The sequence below is a fragment of the Hylobates moloch genome, unplaced genomic scaffold (genome assembly GCF_009828535.3).
Source record: "Hylobates moloch isolate HMO894 unplaced genomic scaffold, HMol_V3 SCAFFOLD_11, whole genome shotgun sequence".
Lineage (NCBI taxonomy): Eukaryota > Metazoa > Chordata > Mammalia > Primates > Hylobatidae > Hylobates > Hylobates moloch.
In genome coordinates, this window is record NW_026652286.1 from 44,369,319 (window position 1) to 44,384,059 (window position 14,741).

Genomic DNA, 14,741 nt, shown 5'->3' on the forward strand with positions numbered 1-14,741 from the left:
AGTCAGTGCGGCATCCTCTCTGGCTCAGGAGCCTTCTTTTTAGTGCAGACCCAGGGGGTGCTTTCCAGAGCCCACATTTCACCTTCACATCACCAAATTCATAAGGTGGGGCAAACTCTTAAGAATCTGTTACTTGGTTATCTACAGACCCATCACAACTCTGTTTTAACCTCCTCTACTTCCCACCTCTCCTAACTCTCAGAGCAGTGACATGCTCACAAGTATCTAGATTCCCTTAGATTTGTCCTATAAGTACCCTGAGGTCACCCTCTTCCCCCTCCTCCCCCACCCCCATCCTATCCAAAGCAGTATTCTTTGAGCTCCAGGGATCCTCTGGGGCAGGGATGGCAACAAGAAGGTGGCAGCTCTTTGCTTCTCAGCAGCTATGCTACTTGGTTGGTCAAACTTGGTCCCTCTGTGTTCCCCATCTCTACACCTGCTTGCCTCTCCTCTGCCTTTTCTTCAAGATGTTAAAAACTCGCAATAAAAAACAAATACAAAATGCTGTAATTAATAGCCAATTCCAAGCCAACCCAGCATCTCTACTAATAAACCTCAACACTTGCAAAAAGAACAATAAATTCTGCCCCTCTCTGGTTCTGAGGTGGTCTCTTTTATATAGTCTGTGTGTGTGTATGTATGTGGGTAAGTGTGTCTACATATATATTTATTTTCCTTTATTTCCCATCCAGGGAGGGGCAGAATAATGAACTGCGTGCGTCAGGGAAGATGAATCTGAGATACTAGGGAGCAGTGCAGTAAAAAGATTAAAGTGTTATTATTGTTGGGTTTTTTTCCCCCATGGTCCATTGTGACAGCTCGACCGTCATCTGTAAAAAATGTCTCAGCGAGAGATAATCATCGGAAACTCAATAAAGCGTCAGGGGGAGCCTCAGCCCCTATCAATCACTAGGTGCCTGGAAAATTTCAGCCCTCTGTCTCCCTTCCTGCTATCCATATAAATGTCTCTAATATATTTTGTGTGGTGTGTGGGACCCGTCCCTGATTTGGAACTTTTGATGAAAAAATATTTATACACAAAATATGTAAATCAGTTAAAAATCATAAGACTAGTTCTTTGCCACCCAATCCTATTTTTTCTTATTTTTATAAATGCATCAAATTTATTCTGTTTAGTAAAACATGTCAACTAGTCTATCTCTCTCTCCTAGGACACAGACAGACATACACACACACACACACACACACACACACACACACACACACACACACACACACACAGAGTTTGGAGGGCTAAAAGGATGGAAATAATTAACCTAACTGGCTGATTCATTTAATCATGCAGTTGGCCAAAATGTATCCTGGTAACTCCATGGTGGCCAGAACCAGCACTATGGAGAAATGACATGTAGAAACATTGGCCATGGAGTGTGACAAGTCTCTGAATGAGCCTGGAAAAGGATGAGGAAGGGGCTGTGACATTATTAAAAATAATAAATTGCCCACACAGCTTTTGGCCTGGCAGATTCCCAAGCCTCTGGACAAGCCAGAGATCTGAGCTGACTAAGCTGGGGGCACATGCAGGCTGATATGGTTGCTGGGTCTTATACAAGAGCAGGAGGCAGTTCTGCTGGCATTTGACATCCTCACTCTGCCTTAGTTTCCTTTAGTACCTGCATCATAGGGTTACTGTGAATACAAAGTAAGTATCAATCAATATTATCTGCTATCCTTGCAGCTATCATCATCATCGTCATCTCATTATCACCTCCCTCTGCTTCTCTACCCTGGAAGGAATCAGTTCCTGCAGTGCCCTCCCCTTTAGGAACTTCAAGGCTCTTCTCTGTCTAAAGGATAAAGTCCAAGAGTCTTGATCTGGTCCTACTCTACTAATGTTGCATCTTTATTGCTCATTACTCTCTAAGATTAATCTTCTGCTGTGCGCCTGCTTCACCCTAACATGTTCACCTATCAGCGTGAAACATAATTTTTCTGTTTCTCATATCTGAGTGGTTTCTTTGTTTTTTGAGACAGGGTCTTGCTCTGTCACCCAGGCTGGAGTGCAGTGGCGTGATCATGGCTTACTGCAGCCTTGACCTCCTGGGCTCAGGCAATCCTCCTGTCTCAGCCTCCTGAGTAGCTGGGACCACAGGCACAACCCACTACACCTGGCTAATTAAAAAATATACATATTGGGCAGTGCGTGGTGGCTCATTACTAATCCTGGCACTTCAGGAGGCCAAGGTGGGCAGATCGCCTGAGCTCAGGAGTTCGAGACCAGCCTGGGCAACACGGTGAAACCCTGTCTCTACTAAAATCAAAAAATTTGCCAGGCATGGTGGCACGTGCCTGTAATCCCAACTACTCAGGAGGCTGAGGCATAGGAATTGCTTGAACCCAGGAGGCGGAGGTTGCAGAGAGCTGGGATCATGCCACTCACTGTACTCCAGCCTGGGCAACACAGGAAGACTCTGTCTCTAAAATAAAATAAAATAAAATAAAATAATAAAATAAAATAAAATAAAATAAAACAAAATAAAAGTTGTGTAGAGATGGGGTCTCACAATGTTGCCCAGGCTGGTCTTGAACTCCTGGGCTCAAGCTGTCCTCCTGCTTCAGCCTCCCAAAGTCTTGGGATTATAGGCATGAGCCACCACACTCGACCACTCTGTATGTTTTGAATATAGCACACCCCTTCTCTACTCACATTCAGTTGCACACACCTGTCAACCCTCCATACAGCTGTCCAAAACCTTCCTATACTTTGAGGCTCAAATGTCATTTTATTTCCTTGACTTCTTCAGCCAGAGATTCTCTTCTCTGAGCTCTGATAGTCCTTGTTATCTGTACCTCTGACTGGACCCTTTGTCAAATATTGTCTTGGCAACGTCTTACATCTTTATTATTACTAATTATTGTTCTTGCAAGCACTTACATTTGCACAATGTCTTGTATTTTCTCAAGCGCTTTCATTACTCCAATTTGGGCCTTAAAATAAGCCTGTGGTGTAGGAAATATTATTCTCTACAGATGCAAAAATCAAGCTCAGAGAGCGAAAAAGAATTGCCAAGGTCACACAGTTAGGTAATGGCTAAGCCATTCCTTAGACTCTAAATAATATTTGGCTCTTTGAGGGTAACAGTTTGCTACCAGAGAAAAGCATTTGGAAGGCTGTGTCAAAGACTAACATTCTGTTAAGAATATAATGAGAAGGAGGATGTAGAAACACAGGTTTACATTCACAGAATTTCTTCTATGTTCTAGGGTTTAGGTTGGGGGTAAATGTACTATACTGCCTCCCAATAACCTTTATTTTACAAATAAGGAGACAGTGCCTCTGGCAGGTATAGAAAACTGCTCCAGGTGTCAGAGCTATTAAGTGTTCTGCACACATATAATACCATGGCTTAAACACATAGCCTCTCTAGGAGAGAAGCTTAAAGTGGCAAAATAAGATTTCTGGTAGGGAGGTGAAGGCCCAGATGAATTTTTTAAGCAGTTCAAGCACAACACCACAACTACTACCTGTAGTCTAGATCATGCTTCTCAAAGGGTAGGGGCCTATTATTAGAAATGCAAAACCTCAGGTCCCACCCCAGACATACTCAATCAGAATCTCTGAGGGTAGGGTCCAGGAACCTGTGTTTTAACAAGCTCTCTAGGGGATTCTTATTTCCTTGGGAGCCTTATTATTCTCATCTGAGTTTTTGCTCTCCAAGAGCATGCATTCTCTCTGCTATGCTTGGGTTAGGCTGGGCACACAGTGGGTGCTGGGTAGTTCACTTATACTGAGTAAAAGAGATAGTCAGATGAGACTATCCTTGGCATGTCCTGGGGAGGGGGAGAAATATTATACAAAGCAGTTCCATTACCGCCAGCGGGGAGTCCTAGCCATCTCCTGAACTCCAGGACACTTGTCCACTGGTTTGTGATGTGCCGGCTTGCACCGTCCTGTCCCCCATCTGAAGACACAGAGATGGGGAGGTCAGCTGGAGCAGGCCAAGTCCTGCAGGCCCTGGAGCTGTGGGAAGGGGGCACTCAGGCTGATGGGGTTGGTCCAAGCCCTCTACCCCTAGAAGGGCCCTATGCCAACCCAGCTTCTGCCCCACTCATCTTTATTCAGCTGCCACTTGGAGCTGAGAAGAGAAGCTGATTTATAGCCTGCTCTGGCTGCGTTTCTCCGTGTTTTATTGTTTTAATTGTACATATGAGAGGCACTCAAAATGCTTGCTTGCATTTCTGACAGCCCCAGACACCCAATGTTTATAACAGTTACTTATAAGAAGCCAGCGGCATCCCAGGCTGGGCGACTTGTTTACTGTTACCACTAATTTATTACCTCCTCCATCTGAAGATTAGGGCCCCCACCCATTAGCCAGCCACAAGTGGAACACTCCTGGAGTGGGCATGGGTAGGGCTCAAGGCACTGAATGGAATGTGGTCGAGATCAGGGAATAGGTTGGCAGAGGAACAGCTATGATCCTCATACTTCTCTCTGCATTTATTCCATCTCACAGACATTCTAAGCTGTGCCCTCTGCTTTTTTATTTTACCCCGTCTTCTTCATCCTCCAAAGCCCAACTCAAATCCTACTTCTTTCAAGAATATCACATTGGGTGCGGTGGCTTATGCTTGTAATGCCAGCACTTTGGGAGGCCAAGGCGGGTGGATCACCTGAGGTCTGGAGTTAGAGACCAGCCTGGCCAACATAGTGAAACTCCATCTCTACTAAAAGTATTAGTAAAATAAAAATAACAATTAGCCGGGCGTGGTGGTGGTGCCAGTAATCCCAGCTACTTGGGAGGCTGAGGCAGGAGAATCGCCTGAACCCAGAAGGCAGAGGTTACAGTGAGCCAAGATTATGCCATTGCACTCCAGCCTGGGTAATAAGAATGAAACTCTGTCTCAAAAAAAAAAAAAAAAAAAAAAAAAGAACATTACTTGCTCTGATAGTGAGCCTAGAGCTTCTAGAACATTAGAAATCACATGGCTGACAGGGGCATTGGGGGCCAGATAATCCAATGACCCATGGCAAGAATCCCCTTTACAGAATCCATGATGGGCAGACATCTCAGCCCATCATGTCTTAGAGATGTCTTAGAGAGACATCTTAGAGAGACATCTCAGCTGTTAGTACCCCTTGAGTGGTGAGTTGCTCAATACCTCCTAGGCAGGCTTCCTGCTTTACACTTTGCCAAAACCCACCTCCATAGAGAAATTCTTCATTAAATGTCACTGTGCTTTAAATATATATGATTATCTCTAATCATCCTAACAACCTATAAGATGGGTATTGTTACTATGTTACAGATGAGAAAATTGAAATTCAGAGACTTTAAGTTATTTACTCAAGATCACACATCTAGTAATAGAGCTTAGATGAATCATTCAGATATCTAGTACTGAAGCCCAATCTTTCTCTAGGACACCAGTGTGCCTCTGAAGATGCCACTCTGAGGGCTGGAGGGAAAGGAAAGAACAATCAGGCCAACAAGATTTCCAAACCAAGCATCCTTGGGTTACCTGAACCAGTAAGACTGCCCTCTACCCAGAAACACCAACTTTGACAAAAGTGAACCCAGCTAAGTAGGCTTCTTGCTAAAGAGCAAATGCTCACGTGACACAAGAGAAGAGTGTCACTAGGAATGGCATAACCAAAGACAAAGTCTCAGCAAGGATGGCAAAGAAGTTTCTTTCCTCCCTAGCCTGTGTCTGTTCTCAGCAGGTAAAACAGATACAAAGCATCTTTGATATCTTTTAGTTTTCTTGCCTGGATCCTTTTTCCTGCTCACACCTTAAACACTGGTATCCTGAGTAAAGGACTTGTCCTCCTACCACCCCCTCATTTTAAATCCTTTCTTTGGGCAATTTCGGTCACATCAATTGTTTTAACTCCCAAGGAAATGGAAAATACTCCTAAATCCCTATCTCCTGCCAAACTAATCCTTTGAGCTCTCCAGACCCACATATCTAAATATTCACTCAAATTGGAAACTGAGGTGTCACCATGCATACCTCCTTTTCCATCAATTCTCACAATCCACTGAGTACTCAATCTTCTAATATTCTGCTAATATCTATTTACTCTATTCCCAAAGATCACCTTTAGGAATCTCCAGATATTTTAAATGTATTTTTGGAGGACAGGAGCATAGCTTCTTACAGATTCCCAAAGGAGTCCATTATCCCTAAAAAGTCAAGCACCATTGCTAATCCTTCCCCTCCAATTCCTCTTCCACCCTGTCAGAATGGTCCATCTAAAATGCAAGTGTGAATTCGACATTGCCCTGCTTAAAATCCTTCAACGGCCTTCAGAATAGAGAATGAGCTCCCTAGAACTGCCTTACGAGGTCCTTCCTATGTGTAGCCTTCTTCACTCTCCGGCCTTATTTCTTGTTATTCTCCTCAATCCTGCAGCAGATGGTTCCACCTGCTGTCACTCCTTAATCCCCACCCAACGCCTCTGCATAGACTGTTCCCTCTGCCTGGAAGGTCCATCCCTCTTAGCCTTTCTGGCAATCTCCAACTCATCCTTAAGACCCAATTCCAGGTCACTTACCCTGTGACACTTCCCAGACACCAGCCTGCTCACTTCTCAGGTAGAGCTCAGCACTACTTACAGCAGTGCTGCCTACATACTTTGTGTAGCTACCATTGCATTTATCACTCTGCGTTGTGATTCCTTGTTTACAGGCTTGTCTCTGTAAATGACTGGGAGCACTGATGAGGGGCTAGACTATGTATAATCATTTACATAATCCCAGCAACTGGCAGAGTGCCTGACACTCGGTAAGAACATGCTGAATTATACATAAATGAAACTAATAAGCAATTACAACTGTAGAGCACTTTACAATCCACACATCACATATTTTATCTCTTGATATTCACAACAATACTGATACAGAAGAAAAGGAATGTATCATTGGAGGTTAGAGAGGTCTTGCCACAGCCACAAACTACACCTTCCTTCCGTACTAACTGCAGGCCAAGGGCCACAGAAATATCTATTAGAAATTTAGTGAACTTCATGGACTTGGCATTGACTCCATAGTCTAATATAATAGCGAAGGACTGCCCAACTTTCCTGAGCTTGTGACCTTCCTGTGAATTTGCCTAGACACACTCGAGGGAAAGGGAATTACACCTCTTGTTTTACTCTACCTTCCTCACCTATCCCTACAAGTCAGGTAATTTTTCATGAAAAAGTCAATCCAATACAAAAATAAGAGAACTACAGGATTCTTTTGTTTCTATTTCATTCATGAGAATGAGTCGGAGCTGGGTATGGTGCCTTGCATACAACTGGCAGTCAATATATATTGGTTAAATGGCTAAAAAAATGAGGTTTCCTTAAACGGAAAAAGGAAAGACATGGTTAAGAAGCTAAAGGCTTAGGCTGATGAGAGAGAAGAGCCCTGAGATGATTCTAAAGGATTATCACTAACCAGGTCCAAGACAGAACATTCAGTGCACCAAGTTGGACAGCAGAGCACATCCAAACTGATACACCCAGGAAAATAGAGCCAGCCACCAGAAAACTGTGGCAGACAAAGGTAGTCTAGAACTATTAAAAAAAAAAAAAAAGTGGACAGATATATCTTGCAAGCCACAGTGAGTTTATTAATGATTCCTGACAAACTTCTAGGATGTTATTATTACTATTTTTTTAACAGTTGGTTGTTTTTGTTTTTGTTTTGAGACAGGGTCTTGGCTCTGTCACCTAGGCTGTAATGCAGTGGTGTGATCTCAGCTCACTGCAACCTCTGCCTCCTGGGTTCAAGTGATTGGCCTCAGTCTCCTGAGTAGCTGAGACTACAGGCATGCGCCACCATGCCCCGCTAAGTTTTGTATTTTTAGTAGAAATGGGGTTTTGCCGTGTTGGCCAGGCTGGTCTCGAACTCCTAGCCTCATGTGATCTGCTTGCCTCGGCCTCCCAAAGTGCTAGGACTACAAGCATGAGCCACGGCGCCCAGCGTTTTATAACAGTTCTTCAACACTTGGGTAATTTCTGGGTACCAGTATGAGTTCCCTAAGAACAGTAAATCAACATGCCAGAATAACCTGATTTCCTTTCTTGGAAAGAGTTATTAGACAGGAAAATAAGACAAATGCTAGAAACATTTTAATTTTTGCAAGAAATCTGGGGAAAAAGCTCTTAAAATTTTGTGAACAAAGCAGAGGAATGGAGGATGGAAAAGAATGAAGGTTGGTAGAATTACACCTGAGAATGCTGAATAATGCATCAAAATTATCCTGACCATGTGCTCTAGGACTCTGTATTTAATAAAGTCCTTATAAATGTTTTAATCCAAGTAAGAACATGATGGCAGGGGATCTTGTCTGTCTAACTCATCAGTGCTTAGAACTCTACCTGGTATACAGGAATGTGATCAATAAATACTTTTGAATAAACAAGTGAATCCACAGGAACCCTACTACTAAAGTTGCAGATCATATGAAATAAGAGATAGTTGATATTTTAATTGTTATTTCATAAGGGGACATGATAACCTTTTCAAAGATTTTTGTTGTCTATCTCTCCCTATCTACCTACCTACCCAGAATGTAGGCTGTCTGGCATAAGAGTTAAAAATAATCCAGAGGTTGACCAGGAAAAAGAAAAGAAAAAAAAAAAGAAAAGAAAAGGGCAGGGGAGGGGAGGGGGGAGAGGGGAGGAAAGGGAAGGGAAGGGGAGGGAAGGGAAGGGACGTGGAAGGGAAGGGGAAGGAAGGAAGGCAGGAAAAACTAAGAAAAAGAAATTATGTAACCTTGAACTAGGAATGCAGAAAAAAAACTATGTAGAGCAGAGTTGGCAAACTACAGCCTCTGGGCCAAATCCAGCCTGCTGTGTGTTTTTATAAATAACGTTTTATTGAAACATATCCACATCGATTTGTTTGTGTATTGTTTATGGCTGCTTCTGTATCACAATGGTCAAGGTAAGTAGTCACAACTGAGATCAACTGGCCCACAAAGCTTAAATGTTTACTATCTGGCTCTTTCTAAAAAGTTTGCTGACTACTGATCTACAATGTTGAATGTGAGTATCACCCTGGAGGTTACCATTAAAACACAAAGCTACAAAACATGAATGTACATCGTGGAGATCAGTGTGACAGCAGAAGTTGGACTAGATGGCTTCATAGCTCTGAGATTCTGTAAAATAAAAAAATGTTTACGGAGCCCTGCTAGAATCCTGACAGCAGATGAGAAGGCACTCAGAAGAATCCCCTCCTGTCCAGCTGGCCCTACCCTCTCAACAAATGCTCCACCTTGCTTTTTGGTGAGAGCACCTGTATTAATTTGTTTTCATGATGCTGATAAAGACATACCTGAAACTGGGAACAAAAAGAGGTTTAATTGGACTTACAATCCCACATGGCTGGGGAGGCCTCAGAATCATGGCAGGAGGTAAAAGGCACTTCTTACATGGCAGCAGCAAGAGAAAAATGAGGATGAAGCAAAAAGGGGAAACCCCTAATAAACCCATCAGATCTCATGAGACTTATTCACTATCACAAGAATAGCATGGGAAAGACTGGCCCCCATGATTCAATTACCTCTCCCTAGGTCCCTCCCACAACACGTGGGAATTTTGGGAGATACAATTCAAGTTGAGATTTGAAGAGGGACACAGCCAAACCATATCAGCACCTAAACTGAAGACAGAGCTGAGCACTGCAATGCTGTGCCTGAATGAGAAGAGGATAGCCCATAAGCTGAGTCCCCACATATCAGGCTGCAAATAGACGGCAAGGTGGTACTCATGAAATTCTCTGTTTAAAACATAAACACAATTCCTCCAGCTCAGTGGGGAATCCAAGGACACAAAGATCGTGGCCTGCACATGAGAAGGAGAGAAAGGACATATCGGTAGATGAGAGTTCAAATAACCATACAAGAGGCCAAGATCTAGAGAATATTCAAAAGAGCAGCTGAGGGCAGGTTGCAATTATTGTCAAGGACAGGGAAGCCTTTGTGGAGGATCTAGCCTTAGCAATGGAGCCTTAAGAGAAGGACCAGGTTTAGAGAGGTGGAAGGGAAGGGAGAGGGTAACTTCACACTTTATCTGGGCAGCAATGCCTTAATGCTCTTAGACACTCCTCTCATGCCACTGATTTGAGAAACCTTCTCCCCAGGGCAGCAACAACACTGCTACTCTGAGTTACCACATACCACGTCAGTCTGGCAGCCTTACAGCTCTGAAGGCTGAGCACATTGTTCCCCTTAGCTGAATTTCCCCCAGGGTCAATGTTCTGGCTCTCAGGCAGTCAGAGAGGCTGTCTGTCCTCCTGGCATCACTGCTAACACTAAAGCAGCCACTGCTCAGCTACCCTGTTGCTGGCAATCTCAGAGGGATCACAGCCTCTGTGAATGATCCAGGACAAGGGAAAAGCAGTGGGGACAGTCTGGATAAACAAAAGCTCAAATGTAAAATACTCATTTCTGACTGCAGCCAAAGCAACCAGCTGTTTTTTCAATCCCACTTTGGAAGAAGTACTCACCAGACACAACATAGACGGACTTGCTGAGGTACCCTCCAACAGACACATGATCGAGCCCTACTGCAAATCCAAACACCTACCTTGGAAATTCAATCCCCAAGACTCACCCCAGAGCCTCTTCATTCTGAAGTTCAAACCACCACCAACACAACATCCCAGACATCCCAGAGGAGGCACTGATGATGACCTCATTTTATGAGGCTAGACATCAAAGCACAGAGAAGGTCCACTAAATAGTGTCCACTAAATCCTGGATCATAGAGTAAGTTGAGGGGACAGTCCCAGAGACAGGATTGCATTTTACATTTAGGAGGGGGGAAAAGCAGTATTCAGAGTAGTAGTATTTAGGGACTTCTGAGGCTGAGGAATCCAGTGAGGCTGTTGTCTAGTTCTGGGGCAGGAATGGGGCAAGGTAAGCCTGCAGGAAACAGGAGAGGAACAAATCCACATTCCATGCAGTTGCCTTAATTATTTTACTGAAATCTGCTCCGTTGTACACTCATCTGCAGCTCTCCAGGCTGAAGCACTTTCAGGAAAACACCAGTTGAAATGTATCTCCTACCCCCAATTAGGTCATGAAATCAGGCCTCTATTTCTTTCCCCAAGACTTCTTTTGAAGTGACATAAAGTTAGAGCCAGGGGACTGTGAAAGGCAGCTGTTCCAAGCCCTTTGGGGTCCCATGAGTCCACAGAGGTAAAGAACATGCAGGCTGTCACTCTGAGTTGCTGATAGAGCTGACACCACAGAGCAAGGCTGCATGAAAGCCACAAGAGGAGAGCTCTCAGAGAAGCAGGACAGCCCACACTTACCTTCCAAAGAATGGATTCCCTGTTCCTTGGCAGTCTTGTAAACACTGCTAAAATCATCTCCAAGGTTTGGATCAGCCCCGGCAGCAAGCAGGACCTGTACCACACTAGAAGAAATCACAAAGACAGAAGTGTCAAAAGCAAGAAAGGCCCAGGAGGTACAGACCCAGATCCGGAAGCATGTTTGGGGATTGGAGCTGTCTCTGCTCATGTGAGTGATACAGTGGGAAAAAAACCATGAACTCTGGGAGTGTAAAAGACAAGGATAGGAAAGACAGGGACAGGAAATCTTAGCCGGGTACAGTGACTAATGACTGTAATCCCAGCACTTTGGGAGGATTACTTGAGTCCAGGAGTTCAAGACCAGTTTGGGCAACACAGTGAAACTTCATTTAAAAAAAAAAAAAAAAAGGCAGCAGCCTCTGAAACTTATCAGCTGAGAAGCTTGGGACAAGTTACTTAACACCTTTCTAAGGCCCAGTTTCCACAATTATTAAAATACAAACTGTTTATCCAACAATTACTTATCAAATGTCTGCCATGTTCTAGTCCCTGTTTTAGGTGCTGAGGTCTGTGACCTCAAGAAGCTAGGGCCAGTCTGCTGAGAAAAACAATAATTAAGTATAAAGCTACAGCTCAAAGTGTGATAAAGGTTACGACAGGAGAAATGTGCAGCAGAACAAGAAACAGGATCAAGAAAGCCCTTACGGCATCAGCAAGATGGCAGAACAGGACTCTCCAGCACTTGCTCCCCAGCAGAAACATCAATTTGAACAATTATCCACATGCAAAAATACCTTCACAAGAGCTAAGTAAACCAAATGAGAGATTATAGCACCTGGGCGTAGCACAGAGGTAAAGAACAGATTACCTACAGAGGGTAGGAAGACAGTTTCCCCTTACCCATATCACCCCTGCCCCAACTCCAGGCGGTACACATGGAGATACATACACTCATGGGGGAAGGAGAGGGAAGTGAGGGCTGGACTTTGCCTTGGACCCTGAAACCAGGCCCACCTCAGTAAAACTCAGTGCCTGGAAGGTTCCCAAACTCCTGGCTGATACCCTCAGACTAAGCCTCTAGGCTGGCCCTGGTGCCAGGCCACACCCCATAGCCCCAGGCTCCAGATCTGCCTCCTAGCCAGACTGACTTTAGCAGCCCGACTCTGGCCCTAGTGCCAGGCCAGCCCCAGCAGTCATGGACTCTGGGCCCACCTTAACACGAGCCCAGCCCCTACAGACTCAGGCTTCAGGCCCGCCTTGCAGATTCAATCTCCAGGCCCATCCTAGCGCCAGGGCAGCCTTGGTGGCCCAGGGCTCTAGACTCCCCCCAGAACCGGCTGGGGCATGACTCCGGGCTTCAGGTCTGCCCTAGCACTGGGTCGGCCTGACAGCCTTAGTTATCAGGCCTACACCAGCAGACCCAGCCTCCAGGTCCACCCCAGGCTCCAGCCCAGCCCACAGCCAAGTCAGTCCACACAGCTCAGAGCTTTAGGCCTGCCCTAGCACCAGGTCAGTACCCCTGGCCTTAGGCACCGGGCCAGCACCTGTGGACACAGGCTCTAGGCCTGCTCAGTTTCACACCAGTCCCTGTGGCCCCACACTCCAGGCCAGCTCTAGCAGCCCCCAGGCCCATCCCAGTAGACCCAGTACTGAGCTGGCTCCCACAAATCCAGACTCCAGGATAGCCCCCGTGGACCCAGGTCCCTGGCTGGCCCTCACAGACCTACCCTCTGGGGCAGCACCTGCATATCCAGGCTCTAGACCATCACCCGCAGACCCAGGCTCCGTGCCTGCCCAGGAACAGGCCAGCCCAGGCTGCAGGCCAGTCCCCATGCCACAGACTTCAGTGAACTCAAAGCCTAGGCCTGCTCCAGCAGACTCAAGGTCCAGACCCACTCCAACAGATGCCAGTAACAGCCTGGCCCCCAAGGGCTGAGACTCCAGGACCATCCCTGTATACCCACGTTCCTGGCCAGCCCTTGTGGACCCAGGGCCCAGGCCCAACCCCCATAAACTCAGGCTCCAGGTCTGCCCCAGTACCAGACCAACCCCTGTGGACTTAGGCTCCAGGCCCGTCCAAATGGATGCAGGCGCCAAGTCAATCCCAGTGACTAACCATTCCCTGCAGATTCAGGCTCAAGGCCCATGCCATCACACGGTCAGTCCCTATGCACTTAGGCTTCAGGCTGGCCCCCGCAGATACAGGCTCTAAGCCCACCCCTGTGGTCCCAATCAATAGGTCCACTCCAGTGGGCCCAGGCTTCAAGCTCAACCCTAAGAACCCAGGCACCAGGCCCACTCACCTGCTGACCCAGGTACCAGGCCAGCCTGCCTAAGGACTCCAGCACCAAGCTCATTCATGAACCACACAAGATGGTTTGCCCAGAATCTCTGGACAGGCTGAATGGTGAAGGGCTTTCTCAGGCAAAGCCAATCTGCAAAGACTGGATAAGTTCCTACTTTTTCACATGCTCAGACACCAAAGCATGGCCACAAGACTCAAGAACAATCAGGGAAACTTGATCCCACCCAAAGAACAAAATAAAGGATCAGTAACCAACCCTAAAGAAATGGATATTCATGACCTGCCTCACAAATAATTAAAAATAATTGTTTTAAGAAAGTTTAGCAAACATTAAGAAAATATAGAGAAACAATTTAACAAAATCAGGAAAACAATAAACATCCCAAACAAATTTAAGAGGTTGAAATTATTTTTTTAAAAAACATCAAAAGAAATCCTGGAGCTGAAAAATATAATGAATCAAATGAAACTGCAACACAGAGCATCAACAGCAGAACTGATCAAGCAGAAGACACAATATGTGAACTCAAAAATCAGTTATTTGAAAATAGGAAGGCCAATGGTTTCCAATAAGATTCAATCCAAATAAGACTACACCAAGACATATCATAATCAAACTATCAAAAATTAAAGACAGGCTGGGCGCAGTGGCTCACGCCTGTAATCCCAGCACTTCGGGAGGCCGAGGATGGCGGATCATGAGGTCAGGAGATCGAGACCATCCTGGCTAACACGGTGAAACCCCATCTCTACCAAAAAATACACACACACAAAAAATTAGCTGGGCGTGGTGGCAGGTGCCTGTAGTCCCAGCTACTCAGGAGGCTGAGGCAGGAGAATGGCATGAACCCGGGAGGCAGAGCTTGCTGTGAGCCAAGATCGCACCACTGCACTCCAGCCTGGGCGACAGAAAAAAAAAAAAAAAAAAAAAAAAAAAATTAGAGTTAAGAAGTTAAACATTAAGAAAAAAGCAAAATAATAAGGGATTCAAAAGGTACTAAGAAGACTATATCCAGCAAAACTCTTCTTCAGAAATCAAAGAAAGATAGACTTTCCCAGAGAAATAAAAGCTGAGGGAGTTTATCACAACCAGACCTGTCTTATATTTCTTAGACAGGTCTGATGGAAATAAATTTTTAAGAAATGCTAAGGAGAGT

The 14,741-nt window shown here is 45.2% G+C and overlaps 1 protein-coding gene across 6 annotated transcripts in view; it reads right to left on the minus strand.

Annotated features, from left to right (window-relative positions):
* CLPB (ClpB family mitochondrial disaggregase) overlaps positions 1-14,741 on the minus strand; it is a 144,252-nt gene that overhangs the window by 77,409 nt on the left and 52,102 nt on the right. For 4 of the 6 annotated variants that reach the window (XM_058446442.1, XM_058446443.1, XM_032166875.2 and 1 more), the window contains 2 exons: positions 11,280-11,383; positions 3,834-3,923 (listed from right to left, as the gene is read on the minus strand). In XM_058446442.1, the coding sequence (XP_058302425.1) occupies positions 3,834-3,923; positions 11,280-11,383 (194 nt within the window). The remainder of the gene's footprint in view (positions 1-3,833; positions 3,924-11,279; positions 11,384-14,741) is intronic. The other 2 variants (XM_032166874.2, XM_032166873.2) reach the window with 1 other exon arrangement.